General features: G+C 39.2%; 2 protein-coding genes across 3 annotated transcripts in view; one reads left to right on the top strand and one right to left on the bottom strand.

The window, feature by feature from the left end:
* The window catches only part of pex16 (peroxisomal biogenesis factor 16), a 7,167-nt gene extending 6,613 nt beyond the window's left edge, over positions 1-554 (bottom strand). The window contains exon 1 of the mRNA XM_030413432.1: positions 228-554. Within this exon, the coding sequence (XP_030269292.1) occupies positions 228-360 (133 nt within the window). The 5' untranslated portion in view covers positions 361-554. The remainder of the gene's footprint in view (positions 1-227) is intronic.
* On the top strand, positions 553-16,365 carry cars1 (cysteinyl-tRNA synthetase 1). Of its 2 annotated transcripts, XM_030413428.1 has the most exons (23): positions 566-670; positions 3,585-3,812; positions 5,784-5,875; positions 6,779-6,867; positions 6,947-7,043; positions 7,425-7,523; positions 8,107-8,256; positions 8,723-8,863; positions 9,061-9,149; positions 9,258-9,379; positions 9,574-9,686; positions 9,805-9,933; positions 10,097-10,226; positions 10,492-10,595; positions 10,694-10,791; positions 10,872-11,061; positions 12,009-12,077; positions 12,685-12,766; positions 12,882-12,962; positions 13,056-13,123; positions 13,260-13,319; positions 13,415-13,498; positions 13,623-16,365. In XM_030413428.1, exons 1-23 carry the CDS (start codon positions 649-651, stop codon positions 13,749-13,751), a joined length of 2,466 nt encoding a protein of 821 aa, XP_030269288.1. In that variant the 5' UTR covers positions 566-648; the 3' UTR covers positions 13,752-16,365. The 2 variants fall into 2 exon arrangements, with proteins under 2 accessions (XP_030269289.1, XP_030269288.1); XM_030413429.1 differs by lacking the exon at positions 3,585-3,812 and having other exon boundaries at positions 553-670.

The following is a 16,365-nucleotide window of genomic DNA, read 5'->3' as shown; positions in this document are numbered from 1 at the left end:
ACACAAGAGTCATGACATTTATTATGAGGTAAACACAGTGACTCCAGTGTGATGCTGTGCTGAATGATTAATGTAAACAACTGTCATGTTTTCATAAATGAAAGTGAAACTTATCTCTGGTCCAGTGACCTGCAGTCAGGACTGAAGTTGGGATTTCACACGTCCTATGAACTGTGTAACATTTTATTCTGTATTAATAATATCAGTAAAAGTCTGCAGACACTCACCTGCGATCAGGTAGGACAGTGTCCGCACGGTGCTCTCCAGCTGTGCGGTCGCAGCTGGGTTCCTTCTCACATACTCCGTGTACCGCTCATAATAACGCGTCACTTTATCGATGTACTCCTTAAAGTGAGACATTTCCGCTTCAACTTACTGCACACTGACAAACACACTCTTCATTTAGCCTCTGTGTTCACAATATGTCAGCTAATGTGAGGAGTTAGTTAGTTTGAAACACCTCTAGACTTCTAGCACCTGTTTTTTCAAAACTAAAGCAACTTCCGCGAAGATGGTCCGTCGGTCATTTCCGTCCCCCCCGCTCTCAGGTTCGAGCAGCACATTGGTTCCTGTTAGCATTTAGTACTCGGGTTCTTCTTCCGGACACGTTATTGTTGCATCAGCATCCAACCATCCAGCACTGCGGCGATGTCGACCTCAGGAGAGCCAGGTACAGTCCGGAATGTTTGTTTTTCACCTTATAGACACGTCAGGTGAAAATACAGTTATAACCTGTGATAGTGCGATTTAATGCGTTTTGACGAGCTGTCACAGCCAATGAGCTAACGTTAGCTTGAGCTATGCAGAGCTGTGGCTTAGCTAAAGGTAACCGGGCAGTGACTGACAAGCCGAACCCCCTCTAAAAAACAGGCAATTTAACCTGCTGGTTAATGGAGCGGAATCTTGTGAAAAATCAACACAAGTCAACAAATACGATATAACAGCTGTTCTGAATTTATTGAAGACGCTTTTCAGTTCTGTAGACATATTTTATACAGCAGCATTATTTTAAGAAAGCGAACATTTCAAGTGTTATAAACACTCAGGATTTTGAATGTTGTTTGGTGTCTGTCAAAGAAAACGTGTGGCAAATGAAATAGATCTCATTGTCATGTTTGTTTCTACTTTCAGTTTTGATGAGTTGCATCATCTAGTTTGTTCCGTTAAGTTTCCATTTGATGATTTCACTTTGTTTCACACATAGATTTTATTTCTTCAGTGTGCAAAAGATCCTGAGACCCTCTTTGAATTATTATTTTTATTATAATTAATGTTATTATTGTACAGCCTATTTAAAAAAAAAAAAAAAAAAACTCTGCACCTTTTCCAAGCATCCTGCTCACCTGTACAATAATTTGGTTTTATATATAATTTGATAAGCGTCTAAAACCTGGACTATACCTAACATTTTGGAAATGTTCATGTTCTGTAGGACAATATGGTTTTTCAGAACAATTTGTTGTTTTTAGGCAGGATCACAGTACAAAATGTATATTTTGATATTTTCAAATCCTCAAAACTATTAATAAATGCTCGGAATAGGTTACAAAATCAAATATCACAATATTTTTGACCAAATATGACTATAAATGTGTGACAATATTGTAGGGATGACTGTTGATACTTTGACAAAATGACATTTCTGATCAAAATCATCAGAAATGTGGATAAATATAATGACTCAGTGTGTAAAGATCAGTATTAGAACAAGTGGAACAGCCTAAATAAGTTTATGAAATTACATCACTTTAATGTAATGCAGACTTTAAAACCAGCAAACAACAACACTTCTGTCATATTACCATATAACAATATCCAAACTCTAACCCCATATGTACATGTAGTCTCACATCAGGATAATGAGATAATATTGATATATTGGCCGACCCAGCTTCATTGTATGTAAAACAAAAGCCTGTCATCTGTGTCACTGCTCTGAATCTGATTTTAGGAGCTTTTGTTGTCTCCTCATTTTAACTCCACTGTATTCACATGTTGATGAGAGTTTGCTTTCAAAGCTGCATGCATGCCAACAAACCACACTCACTCGATTTAATGTTAAGACATTTTCTTTTAGTTGTGCCATCTCTTCTTTTTTCTTCTCCTTCAAATCTTCAGACTTTCACTTTCTGCTCAGACCCCTTTTATGGCAACACTTTCAGTCTGAGTGTTTAATGCACCCTGTGTGGAGGGAGAAAAACAAATTTAAGTTTCTATCTGACGGCTCCTCGGTGTTGTTGGAAAATTCATCTGGTCCATTTCAGTTTCATTCTGAGTTTTGGTGAATGGTGTCGTTACAGACAGGAAAGACTTTGTGAGTCTGATATATGATATCGAGAATTGTTACTAAAAATGTCATGATTGCTGTGACACTTTTTGCAACGTCCAGCATCTGTACTATGATAACAATATTTCCTCTTCTCATTTTACTCACTCATGGGTGCAATATTACATCAGCCCACTGCTTTCAAAATAGGGCTGCGACTGTTATTTTCATTTTCAGTTCAGTTCACTTATTATTTTCTTGATTTATTCTTCAGTTGTTTGTTATAAATTCCAAAGATGGTGTCCTCAAAAGTTTTGTCCAGAACTAGAGCCCGATATATAAAGATTCTGATATCATCCATCAGCAGATAAACACACATTTTTGCTTTGATGCCTCAAATGTGGGTCGTGATAAAGAAATGTAATGGAGGCCGCTGAATTACTTTGGTGCGCTGAAACAGTAAACCTCACTCACACTTTAAAGTAAAGGTTTTTTATGTTGGCACATATCTGACAACATATATGCCGATACTGATCTGTGATTGGCCAATTGGCTGATGATGTCAGCCGGCTGATATAACGGTCGTGCTCGCTCCACAAGCCAAAGATATTAAGTTTACTGTCATAGTCTTCACATTTAAGAAGCTGGAATTTGACTTGTAAAACTCAGATTAACCAATTAATCTGTTATCAAAATATAAGTCAAGTAGTTCAGGATAAAACTAATTAATTGATGCAGCATTAATACAAACATGGATGCAATAGATTTTCATGGTACGATCACAATCTCAGGAAATATAATGGTGTTGATGTTATCATGAAACAGTCGTAAAGCTTGATAATAAACTTGACATATCACTTTTTTTTTATTAACTTGAATCCCATAAAATGTAATACCATAGATGAGCAGATTTACACGGTATCATAAACATTTTTATACCACAAGACTCTTAAAAACAGTTCACTGCTGCAACGCGTGATACGAGATATCCTTCTCAACGTTACAATAAGACAATATTGAGATGAGAATATTTGAAAGGATCACATTTTTATATGCTACTAGATTACAGACAGAATATGTTCCTGTGCCTGTCTGATCACCAGGAGTTTGTGTTGTTTATTTTGTACGATTTCAGGATTTAATTTTAGTTTTATTGTCATTTTTGTTCCATAGTTTGAGTTGGACTTTCTGTTGATTATATTTGCTCCTGGCTGTGAGCCTGATCGTGTTGGTTCTCCAGCTTGTTATCAGTGTTTCCTCAGGCTGTTGCAGCTTAGTCGGTAATTCTTTCCGCATATTTGCCCTCTTGTTTCTGCAGCCTTTGAGTTTGGCTTCTTGCTACAGATTAATGAGGAGGCCGCGCTGGCGGCGGCCCTGAATGACTACCTAACCTCACGCAGCTACCTGGCTGGGTTCAGCCCCTCTCAGGCCGACCAGAAAGCCTTTAAGCTCCTCCGCAGACCCCCAGACCCGCAACACGTTCACGCTCTGCGCTGGTTCAGACACATAGCAGCCCTGCAGCAGGACGACAGCCCTGACAGCAGCAGTGAGTAGACAGATGAAGGCATGAACAGGCGAGACGTGATCAGGCTCTCTGGATGTTGAGGCTGTCTGAGCTCCCAAAGACATGAAACTAAAAGCACCTCTCACCTGCACCTCTGCAAACGCTCACATGCATGAACCCAGAGCTTTCGCCGGCATTTCTGGGAATTCAGTTTGACGTTTCACTTCTGGTGATTGTCGTAGCAGCACAGTGTGTGTCCGCCTGTCAAGTGACACTGAGAAAAGTTAGTCTATCACTGTTTAAACAGAACGATGGCAGCTGGAACAATCCACACTCCCTGTTAGTTTGCCCACAGACACGACATCCACCCAAAGAACACATGATGTTCAAACAGTTTACAGAATTAGTTCACTGGGGGAAATTAGATGTCGTGTCTCGCAGCTTTGTCCTGCAACGTCTTCAGAAACATTTGAATGCATAATTCGCTGGTGTTTGCGCATGCAGTTTGTGGCTTAGACTGCTTATTGTCTCCAGGGTTTAAAGTAAACGTGTTCCTTAACTGAACATGTGAAGCTGCATTTCTTTAAAACGAGATGATCCTGCGGCGCTGTTGGTTAACAGTTAGCAGATTCTCCTCTCCTGTCCTGAGCAGTCGGGTTTGATCTGACCACACTAACCTCTCGCTCGCTCTTTTCTCACTTGGCATGCACAGATTGTAAAATTCTGGACCGATACAGGATTTTGAATGAACAGTTTGTGGTGTCTTCCTTCTTTTGTGCTGAGGAAACAAAGAAACCTTCCTTATAAAGAAATAACTTGATTGTTTCAAACTCATTCAGCCCTTCATTCGTCCTAGAGCCTCACAAACTCATGGCAGGGACAATAGAGGCAAAATATACCGAAGACTTTAACTATCAACTTACTAGAATCACTTTAACTTTACATTCTGTTCAGAAAACAATCATTTTATTGCATTGAGGACCTTCAAATCTTCTTTAGTCAAATGACTGTGTGATAAATGAAAACATTCATCACTACAGGAGAGGAAGTCTTTAATGATTCTGCTGATGTTAAGATCTTTTCACAGATGCAGGTTGAGACAAACAGATATTAGGAAAGTATTTTGGTGTTCACCTGCGTTACCCTCTCTTTGTCTAATCAGCTGGTTTGAAGCTTGATGCATTCTGAGTTTGAAAGCAAATATATTACTTCGATTTACAAATTATGCTCCGTGTCTTTGGCTGATGTTCAGCTTAAGGAAAATAACTTATATAGAGATAGAGTAGAACAGACTGTACAGACTTGGAAGTTGTAGATACATTTTGATTATAATACATGTGAAACAAATCGTCTGTTAATCAGCAAAGATTTCCAACTGATTTAATTGGTTCCAGCTTCTCAAATCTGAATAATTTCAGCTTTTCTTTGTTTTGTGAGACGGTGAATTGAATATCTTTGTGTTTTAGACTGTTGGTCGGACAGAATGAGAAATTTGAATACTTAAATTTGCCATCTGGGAAATTACAACTGCCTTTGATTGCTACTTTCTGATATTTTACAGATGAAAATATTAACTAATGATAAAAAACAATCCAAATTTGCAGCCATTGATCTCAGTAATGTTGTGTTAATGTTAATGTTAATGTTCCTCCCAGTGTTCCTCTTTTTTCTCGTTCTTGGGTCCTTTTCTTTTAGCTAACAAGGCAAATTCTATATCTTTGTTTTAGCTGTTAGCTATAAATGTGTACTGATAACAAACATAAAGCTCCTGTGTGCAAATATTTTATGTGAAAATAACATAATTTAAATTAATTATTATTGTTGCAGTTGTCTGTAGAACATTTTTAAGAACACCACTAAGTCTGATGTTTTAAAATCCTGCACATTGTGGCTTTAAAATCATTTTGTTTATTGTGTCTGATGGCAGAAAACATTTAAAAACATGCAATTCATTTATTTAAAATGTAATTTTTTAAATTATTTTATCCATTTTGTTCTCTTCTTTTATTTCAGTGAAAGGGAAGCGGGTTCAGCCCGCCTGGTCTCCACCAGCAGGAACAGAAGTTCCCCAACTTCGACTCTACAACAGCCTGACGAGATCGAAGGTACATCAGAGACAAATATCTAAAATCTAATATACGATGTCCCTGTCAGGTTGTTTGTGGAAAGAGATCTCCATAAATTGTTTCAGAAAGAAGAAAGTTCCAAACAAAGACGCCCTTAAATTTTAAGATGGACTGAGTGTCTGATGTCACTGAGGATTCACATGAGTTTGTTTTTGGGGCCTTTGTTCGTTCTACCATCTGAGCTAATGGGCGTCTGTCTACCCGTCTCTTTAAACAGTACCTGTGAACATGCTGCATTCACTCGCGATAAGTGCTCGGGCCTCCTATTCATTTAATTATTGATATTTGATTATTAAATTCCCTCAATGCGCTGCTACATACTGTAAATGAAATGAGCCTGGGTGGACATGAAACCTCAACCTGACTGCTGCTTGTAAGTATAAAAGCAGGAGGCAGTAATTCTTGTACAGAGGATGTGAAATTAACACCTGTAATGGATGTTTGAATGAACAGTTTCCACCTCTAAAAATCAGACTGCTTGTAAGATCACACTAAAGTGGTTGAGGTGTGAAGATATCGCTGTGTGAGCAGAAACGTCTCAGATAATTCAGAGACTCTCAAAACTGCGTCCTGTGTCAGAGTAGAATAAAATACAGTCATGAGACAGCAGATGAATTCATTCTTTCTGGTCGCGTCATTTAAACCTTCACAACACCTGATTGTTTTTCTTTAGTGGGTTTAACGAAGGACAAATAAAAGTTAAAAACAATGTCAAACTCAACAGTGGTGACCATCACAGACTGTGAACCATCAAAGAAAGTGATTAACAGCTCCACGTGTTGCAGAGATCAGACAGATGGACACGATACAATGACAAAGTGAAAAAGGTTATTTGTTTTATTCTCTGATCAACTTCTTAATGTCGTCATCTTTATGTTTCAGGAGCTGTTCGTTCCTCAGAAAGGGAATAAAGTAACGTGGTACTGCTGCGGACCGACAGTGTATGATGCCTCACACATGGGACACGCCAGGTACACGAGTAGAAAGTCTTCAACATCGTTCCTTTAACTGTTTTCTTTAGTTATTTCATGTAATAATCCGTCTGTGCAGGTCCTACATATCCTTTGATATCCTGCGGAGGATACTGAGAGACTACTTCAAGTATGACGTCCTGTATTGCATGAACATCACAGACATCGATGACAAAGTGAGTACGATTATAAGAAAGGCTGATTTTGTCTTTTAATTAGATGAATAAATAAACTTGACAGTCATCAGGTGTTCTTGTTTGTGGACAGACGCTCACTGCAACATCTCTCTCTCATATCTTCATTTTGTAAACCTGCTCTCTAAAGCACTTGTGTAATTGGAAGGATTTGAATTTAAAGGTGTGAGACAGAATGAAATGTTTAAGAGACATTAAAGATATGATATTGGTTTCTAGTTTAGTGCAGTCTGATCTGCAGTCGAGTCCTTGAATCCACCAGATGGAGAGCAGAGATTATCATCAAAATCATCCAGTTTAGGTCTCTTAGTCATACGTTTTATGAATATGTAGGGTCTTAATGTTTTTATCTTTTCCTTTCAGATCATTAAAAGGGCTCGGCAGAACTTCCTCCTGGAGCAGTACAAGGAGAAGAAGCCACAGGCGGCTCAGATCCTGCAGGATGTGCTGAGCGCCCGCGAGGTGAGACAGAACCTCCAGTCAGCCTCCCATCTGTTCTTTGTTGTTCTGGTTCTTTCTAGCTGAATGTTTGTTATGTTGATGTTTATGTTCATGTTTACGTCTGTGTACATCATGTGCTAAGAAACAAACAATGTCAAATTCCTTGTATGTGTTCACATACTTGGCCAATAAAGCTGATTCTGATTCCGATTCGGATACATGATGATAGCAGCTGTATGTTCAATAGACAGGATACTGCAGCTTGTGTCAATCTGTGTGTCTTTTTTTTAAGTTTAAAAGAGTTTCATAATTACAAATTAAGATTTAATATTTGACAGCTATTCAATTAATCGATGAATTGTTGCATATTTAGTTCCTTGCAGCCAAAACGAAGCTCTGCAGAGTTCAGCAGCTTGTGAACCACAGACAAGTTTCCCTGTGGAGAACTAAAGTTTCAGACAACAAACAAAAACCAGATCAGACAAAACTCTGAGCATCAACAACTGTAACTGTAGAAATCAGTAATAATGATAATAATGATGATGATCAGGTTACCTGGATGTTTCAGTCTTTAATCCTCGTGTGTTCATGTTGATGTTTTCAGCCTTTTCAGGCTCATTTGGCCGCGACGACAGATCCAGATAAGAAGCAGATGCTGGAGCGGCTGGATGCTGCTGTGACGGCGGCTCTGCAGCCGCTGCAGGCAGCCATGGACAGCAAAGCAGCAGCTGAGGTGGTTCAACCTCTGGCCCAGGTGAGACTGAGCAGACATGATGTTCACTTACTGTAAATCCACATTGGAGTCGGAGTTTTCCTCTGTAATATTGATGTCACTCTCAGGTGTGTTCGATTAATGTGAAGCAACCACGACCAGCAGCCAGCTAACGTAGCTTAGCACAGAGACAGAGACTCAAGGAAGTTACTGGTCAACACACTAACACATTTAATTCATGTAGTTTTCTACACCAGGAAATGAGCTGCTGGTCATCGAGAAAGTGAAGTATTTAAAAGTCACACAGAGAAATTAATCTCTTTTTTATTTATTTGGACTGAAATACATAAAATCTCATAATATTTTCAGTCTTTTTAATTTGTTGATTTATATTTTCACTGTAAATTTATTCGGTCAACGTGTCGTAAAAGCAATGGTACGGAAAAAATAAATGAATTTATTACTTATTACAAAAATGCTTTTTATCTGTTCTGTCTTTGTTGTGAAGGTGCTGTTGGAGAACTCCAAGGACCTGCTGTCTGACTGGTTGGACAAACAGTTTGGAAGTGAAGTCACGGAGAATTCAATCTTCTCCACTCTGCCAAAATATTGGGAGGGAGAATATCACAAAGACATGGACGACCTGAACGTAAGTGGAAGGAAAGCCGAGCGCCGACACAAATAACAGGAAGCAGCTAAAGAGGGGGATAAAATTATTATTATATTATACTTTAAAAATATGTTTCTCAGCTGTGATTCCATGCGTTGTGTTTGTTTGTACAGTAATTGTATTAAAGTAACCATTACATAACATTACTATTGTTCTATTGTTGTTTTTGCCGACAGGTTCTTCCTCCGGATGTTCTCACTCGCGTCAGTGAATACGTCCCTGAGATTGTCGACTTTGTGAAGAAGATTGTCGCGAACGGCTACGGGTGAGTAAGAAACAGAAGCAATGTTTTAATTCATAAAACAGCCACACTGTCAGTCACTGCAGGAGAGTTTAAATCATCTTCTCTCTGTTGTGTTCCTGCTGTTGACAGGTATGAGTCAAACGGTTCTGTGTACTTCAACACCTCCAAGTTTGATGGCAATCCGCAGCACTCGTACGCCAAACTGGTGCCAGAGGCCGTCGGAGATCAGAAAGCTTTACAAGAGGGAGAAGGTTCGTTTTTATACAGTTCAACGACCGGTTTTACTTTGTTCTGAGTCGAGACACCTCCAGGCAGGATGTTTCAGTGGTGATTATGTTTTTGTGTGTAGAAAAGTAAAACAATCCTGGGTGCTCAAATCCTGCACAGAGGGGCTTTAATGCATCCTTTGTTTTTAACCTGTTGTGTGTCCTGTCTGTGCTCGTAGGTGACCTGAGCATCTCTGCTGACAGATTAAGTGAGAAAAAGTCTCCCAATGACTTCGCCCTGTGGAAAGCCTCCAAGCCTGGAGAGCCTTCATGGGACTCTCCCTGGGGGAAGGTGAGACCTTGTTCAACTGATATCCAACAGAACTTTACCACAGGATGATGGATGGAGGTTTATTTATTTAAGTAGAGAACAAGGTTGTCTCAACATAATTTGTTGAATGTTGTAACAGGGACGGCCTGGCTGGCACATTGAATGTTCGGCCATGGCTGGATCTGTCCTGGGTGAGTCCATGGACATCCACGGTGGAGGGTTTGATCTCCGATTCCCCCATCACGACAACGAGTTGGCTCAGGCTGAGGTACGAAATCAAAGTCTGTCTTTGTCACTTAATAAAATATAATAAGTTTGACACGTGGAGGCAGCAAGTCACAAAACAACGATTTAACTGTAGTTTATTTAAAAACCAGTCATAAAGAAAGTAAAATCCAGATGTTGACCACCGCTGGTTCTTCTCCTCGCAGGCTTTCTTTGAGAACGATTACTGGGTCCGATACTTCCTCCACACCGGTCACCTGACGATCGCCGGCTGCAAGATGTCCAAATCTCTGAAGAACTTCATCACCATTAAAGACGCTCTGGCAAAGAACACAGGTGACGCGTCTGCTTCAGCCGGATGTCATCAATGTTGTAGAGACGTGAAATAATTCTTAAAATAACTCGAGTAGCCCATGCGTGTCTGAATGCACAGGTTTGATTGGCTGAATAGAGTCACCTGAGCTGTTTTACATCACATACAAGTGGACTTCCTGCACCACTAAATCAGTGCTACAAAAGCTAGAAACGCTCCATCAAAACTCAATAATTTATCAGTCGTAGTTGCGAGTTTAACTGTCATCGTCTTTTCACCGTCCTGCAGCTCGTCAGCTCCGCCTGGCTTTCTTGATGCATTCCTGGAAAGACACCCTGGACTACTCTTCCAACACAATGGAGTCAGCCGTCCAGTACGAGAAGTTCATGAACGTAGGTGATGCTGTGACAGATAGTTTGGTATAATTCTTGAGGTTTGTCTGTGTTTCTTTTTAAATAATCTGCTGTTTTGTTTCCGTCTCATCTAACAGGAGTTCTTCCTGAATGTGAAAGACATCCTGCGCGCTCCCACTGACCTCACCGGTCGCTTTGAGAAGTGGGAGGTGGAGGAGATGGAGCTCAACAACAGGTAAGAGTGTGATGATGATGATAATATACCAAAACAGTCACATTGTCCACTAAAAGTTAAGAGTGTCTTGTGTTGTGTAGTTTCTACGACAGGAAGTTTGCCATCCACGAGGCTCTGTGTGACAACGTGGACACGCGCACCGTCATGGAGGAGATGAGAGTTCTGGTCGGTCAGAGCAACACCTACATCGCCAGCAGGAAGAACGCCAAGCTGAGACCCAACCGCCTGCTGGTGGAGAGTATCGCTGTGTATCTCACCAACATGCTGAAGGTGAGCAGAAGTTTTACCTGCTTTAACTTCCTGTTGATCTCCACAAACGGTCGTGTGCTTCTGTACGGAATACTGGTGAAAGCGAAAGGGCAACTTTGAGCAACATGAACTTCTCGCCACACCAAACACACACGTACTACTGGCTGTGATTTAGAGTTGTACAGTAGACTTTGAGCTTAAAACCAGCAGCATCAATTATTGATAAAGATAACAGGAATTATGATGACCCACTGTCTGTATTAAAGCTGCAGTCGATCAAAAGAAAAGTCATTACTAACTGTGTCAAACTTTTTAGAAAGTGAAACATTGTCCAGTTCCATCTTGAACAAGTAAAAAAAAATTGTCAGTGTTAAAGAAAAGAAAGTACCTAAAAGTCATACAAAAAGTAAAAGTAATGATATTATGTTACAATATTACTTTGGTACAAGTACTTTGTAATCTGCAAAGTAACTAATATCTAAAGTTAACAAGTAAATGTAGTAGAGTAAAAATGTAGTAGAGTGGAAGTATAAACTACCAGAAATGGAAATACTAGAGTAAAAAATTGTAGTTGAGTAGATTCCTTCACTGGAAACTGTGAAGAGCATTTTCTCTTCTTTTGCATTTCATAGAGTAAACAATTAATCCACATATGTTATTAAAAGTAATCAGATGAATCGATAATGAAAATAATCTGAAGTTGCAGTGTTGGTATGTTTGCAGGGACTCCTTCTATTTAGTCACATCACGCTGTATAAAATAAGTGTTAATGTCTTTATTGTTACCACACTGGGAGCAGATCACGTAGCCACCACTAGATGGCAGTGTAAGCTGGACACCTCTGACCCTAAAGGACAACACAATTTATACTGTTTTACTTTGTTTATATGTGGCGGACCCTGCCACCTGTAACTGTAATGTTTTATACGAGCAGTGACTGTACAGTGACGTGTGTCGTTGTCTTGTAGATATTTGGTGCCATTGAAGAATCAGCGTCCATCGGTTTCCCAGTGGGAGGACAAAGTCAGAACGTGGACGTAAGTAAAGAGACGCTTTCTGTGTTTTCACTGTTTTTGTCACTCGACTTCACATCAAACACACACGTGTCACGTTCATGATGTCCAGTATTAATGCAGATGAGTTCATTTTTGGCGTCATTTATTCTTGCCAACATAAACTCTGATTCCTGCTTCACGCCGATTTTTAGATTTTCCTCTTACTGAATGACTTCTCAACACACTGTATTATTAAAACCTGATATTTTGCCCCATTGTTAGAAAATAAGATCCTCTCCACATCATCAGAACACGTGAACTATCCCACACAAGCATGTTGGGCCAGTAGGTGGCGACAAAATCTCATCAATCATACAACAAACACCTGAGAGGAACATTTTGTCCGCGTGTAGGGAGTTTATTTTCCTTTGAAACATTTCCTGTGTTTTAGTGACCAAAAATATAAAGTCTGTGTTTTCAAACATGTCTGTGCACATTCAGACGAGCCATAAATGTGTATTTATAACATTTCTGGACAAAGCAAATTGCTCTAAATTAAAACACGAAATGCTTCATGCTCAGATTAAAATGTTTAATCTGTGAGTATTTAAACCCATCGTAGTAAAATATTGATGGTGTTGTTTCTCAGCTGGAGAGCACGGTGATGCCGTACCTGTCTGTGCTGTCGGAGTTCAGAGAGGGAGTCCGCAAAATCGCCCGAGAGCAGAAGGGTAAGAAGTGGTGTCCTATAAAAGCTGCTTATAATGTTGTCCATTTACAGTAACACTTTACCTGAAGAGTTTAGCTTCTCGGTCTAATTAAAGTCCTTATTCTAATCTTATGTAGTGATGGAGTTGCTGCAGATGTGTGATGTTGTCCGTGACGAGACATTACCGGAGCTGGGAGTCCGACTGGAAGATCATGAAGGTAACAACATGTCAATATTCTGTTGTTATAATATGTTTTGTTTCAGGAAAATAAGATCTGAAACTCTTAACAACACAACGTGATGTGTGACAGGTCAGCCCACTGTGTTGAAGCTGGTGGACAAGGAGACATTACTGAAGGAGCGAGAGGAGAAGACGAAGGTGAGGAGGAGGAGGAGAAAACGTCTGTTATCAAAGCTACAGAAACTGGACACCAGTGAAGGAGCTCTGTGTTCGTCTCCTCTGCTCATTTCTAATAAAACGCGTATCTGTAACTTTTTGTTTTCTTCTTTCTCAGATTGAAGAAGAAAAGAAAAAGAAAAAGGAAGAAGCTGCCAGGAAGAAACAAGAACAAGAGGTCGATCACATGTTTCCACGTAGCGATGTTTCATCCTCTTCTTCTGTTTCTCAGACGATGAACACGTTCACTCACTCTCTTCTTCTCCTCTTCAGATGGCTAAACTGGAGAAGATGAAGGTCTCGCCATGTGAAATGTTTCGCAAAGAAACTGACAAGTACTCCCAATTTGATGAAACGGTAAATCTCTCACGTACTTTTCACTCACTGTATTTCTCCTTCACGCCCAAACGTGTATTGATTTAGATTTGTTTTTCTTGTGCTGAGGTTAATGTTCCTGTTGTTTGTTGCGTTGCTGTCACAGGGTTTCCCCACTCATGATGCTGAAGGGAAGGAGCTGAGCAAAGGTCTGGCCAAGAAGCTGCGTAAGCTCTACGAGGCCCAGGAGAAGCTACACAATGAGTATCTTCAGATGAACCAAAACGGCAACTGAGTGTGTGTTTTTTTTTTTTTTTTTTTACAAATTGTCCAAACCATCCACCTTACAGAGTACTGCAGAATAAATGTTAAGGCCAGAGATGCTGGGTCATCGTTTGTCTCCTGATTATCTGTTTCGGATCAGAAAACAACAAAAATCAAACTCCAAATGACTCATTTTGTTCAAGGTGAATTTCAGAATGACGGTTAAAATTGAAGAGTGCAGGAGAGGATGTGAAGTTTCATGATGAGAGCCAATGAGTCTCTGTTAGCGCTCTGTTAGCGCTCTGCTAGCAGCGTCTCCACAGGTTTTCTACATGAATTATGCTTTCGATTGAAACTCTGTAATAATGCCAGTCGGTTGAAGGATCATGTGTGAGTTTACAATTAATTACAAATTAAAGATTTAATTTTTAATGTTTCTTCTCCAAATCTCTGAACTCTCCTGGAGGGATAAACACCATCTTCATCAAACGTTTCCTCACGTGTTGATGAGATGTTTTGACTGAAGGCCGCAGCATTTGATTCACAAATGCATGAATACGTGTATGTTTTGTTTTGTTTCTGAACTTCTAGTTTTTCCTGTGATCTGTCAGCTGTCTGTAACTAAATTGAGAGATCAGATTGGCTGAAGACACCGGAGAAACTGCAGCTAACGTTTATCCACATCAGTTAATCTGCCGGTCATTTCCACAAAACATCAATTCTAAGTCCAGTGTGCAGGATTTAGGAGGATCTTCTGGCGCAAATAGAATAAAATACTCATGACAAACTAAGATTAGTTGTGTTTTCGCTACTTTAGAATGAGCTTGTTATATCTACAGAGTCGGCCATGTTCTACAGACAAACCAAACAGCTGTAGAGAGGAACTTTCATAGTTTTTTGTAGGCGAGATTGAGACGAGGTGTGTTCAGTTGGTTGCAATCTTCAACTAAATCTTACACGCTAAAGCTGGAAGAAAATACTGAAAAATTCAAGTTATAATTAGTCACAACACAAAGAGATGTGTTCAGGGTGCTCGTTTTATTCGACCGACAGTCTAAAACCCCCAAATATTCAATTTAAAATCACATCTGACCAACGTTTGAGTGATCGATTATCAAATTCTCTGTTTCATTCCACTGATGTTTACTGTATGAATGATGTGTGTGTGCCTGGAACATTTTAGGTAATTCAGACTTTTTTTTTACACATTTTCATCAATTTTGAGTGTTTTTTGAATCATTCTTCTTTCAAGTTTTGCTGGATTTATACAATCTTAAAGGATGAGGCTGGTGATATTCTGTATTTTTGTGGTTTTCATCGAATCCTGTGAAAGACCAAAACCAGGATATGAGTCGGTTAATCTGTCGGCGTCTCTGTGACTTTACAAAACAGCTCACACGATAAAAAGTTTCACCTAAAAAAAAGTAAATAAAAGGGTTCAGTAGCAGTTGCTCACTGTAGTTTTTAACAAAAGTTAGTCAAACAAGAGGAAATAGTGCTTTCTCTGGGACTATTTTCAGAGGAGGATTAACACACATTTGGTGCTCTAGTGAGACAACAACAAATCACAAAAGCATCATTGTTGGTTTTTGTCTTTTCGTGGGATTTGTTGATGATCATGAAAATGTAGAAAATGACCCGACGTCTCCTTTAAATCTGCTCAGCTGCTTTCTCGTCACACTGGGAAAATAAAACTGCTTAAATCCTCTGTTAATGTGGAGCTTTTTATAATGCAACCGTCCATTAGGATCATGTATTTTTGTATTGTTGATGTATTTAATGTCACGGTTTGTTAGAACACAGCTGCCGTAAGGCTTTCAGAGAGGAAGATACTCCAACTGGTTTCCTTTAAAGAAATAAAACTGGTCATCTGTTGACAAGATAATTACATTTCTGCAATAACATAACAGATAATATGGATGAATGATGATTTCATACAGGAAACGGTGAGCTGTGTGTTTAGTGGCCTAGTTAATGGAAAACATACATACATACTGCATGTATGATGTTTCTTATAATCAATAAAGCGGCTTGTTCTGAATGCTGGCAACTACTTCTGCATTTTATAAATGATGGCTGAGATGTGATAACCGCAATATGTCACCAGGAAATGGGTGTGAACTCAACGAGTGTTGATGGAAATACTGATTATTTTTTATTAAATAAAGCTTCTAAGCTTTGTTGTGTTTAATTTCGACCAGACTTCCCCCAAAAACTTGACAATTTTGAGCTTTGACAGAACTTGAAAGGGATTGAATTTGCCATATTTCCAGTTTTCAATAGAGATGCATAGATTCACATGTCTGTTTCTAATTGAATATGTAATAAAGTACATTTTTTGGTGGTTTTGGGAAGTTTTTGGAGGTCAAATGTATGACTGTGATTCTAAATCCTGGATTTAAAGAGGAAATCAAGTGTCGAGAACTTCTAGATTTGAATTTTGGTTCATGCTTACAATAACAAGACGACAACACAATTTATATGTGAGCGGTTTCTTTATTCCAAACAGTTTGTAAGTGTGATTTTAGTCTTAGACTTTTGACTGTGTGATTTATTTTCTTTCTTTGCGTGTTTTTCAATCATAACAGATAAAAAAAATGTCATGCAATGGAAATATTATGAGCTATTAAAAGAATTTACAAAGA

Source organism: Sparus aurata, chromosome 4 (assembly GCF_900880675.1).
Source record: "Sparus aurata chromosome 4, fSpaAur1.1, whole genome shotgun sequence".
Lineage (NCBI taxonomy): Eukaryota > Metazoa > Chordata > Actinopteri > Spariformes > Sparidae > Sparus > Sparus aurata.
The sequence above is the reverse complement of the archived record's forward strand: the minus strand, read 5'-3'. Positions and strand labels throughout refer to the sequence as shown.

What these genes read in the sequence shown, in the direction of transcription:
- cars1 (XM_030413428.1), top strand. Translation starts at nt 649, where the DNA reads ATGTCGACCTCAGGAGAGCCAG. An exon ending in GTCGACCTCAGGAGAGCCAG is followed by an intron (nt 671 to 3,584) that starts GTACAGTCCGGA and finishes TTGTTTCTGCAG; the next exon opens with CCTTTGAGTTTGGCTTCTTG. An exon ending in GGGACTCTCCCTGGGGGAAG is followed by an intron (nt 9,687 to 9,804) that starts GTGAGACCTTGT and finishes ATGTTGTAACAG; the next exon opens with GGACGGCCTGGCTGGCACAT.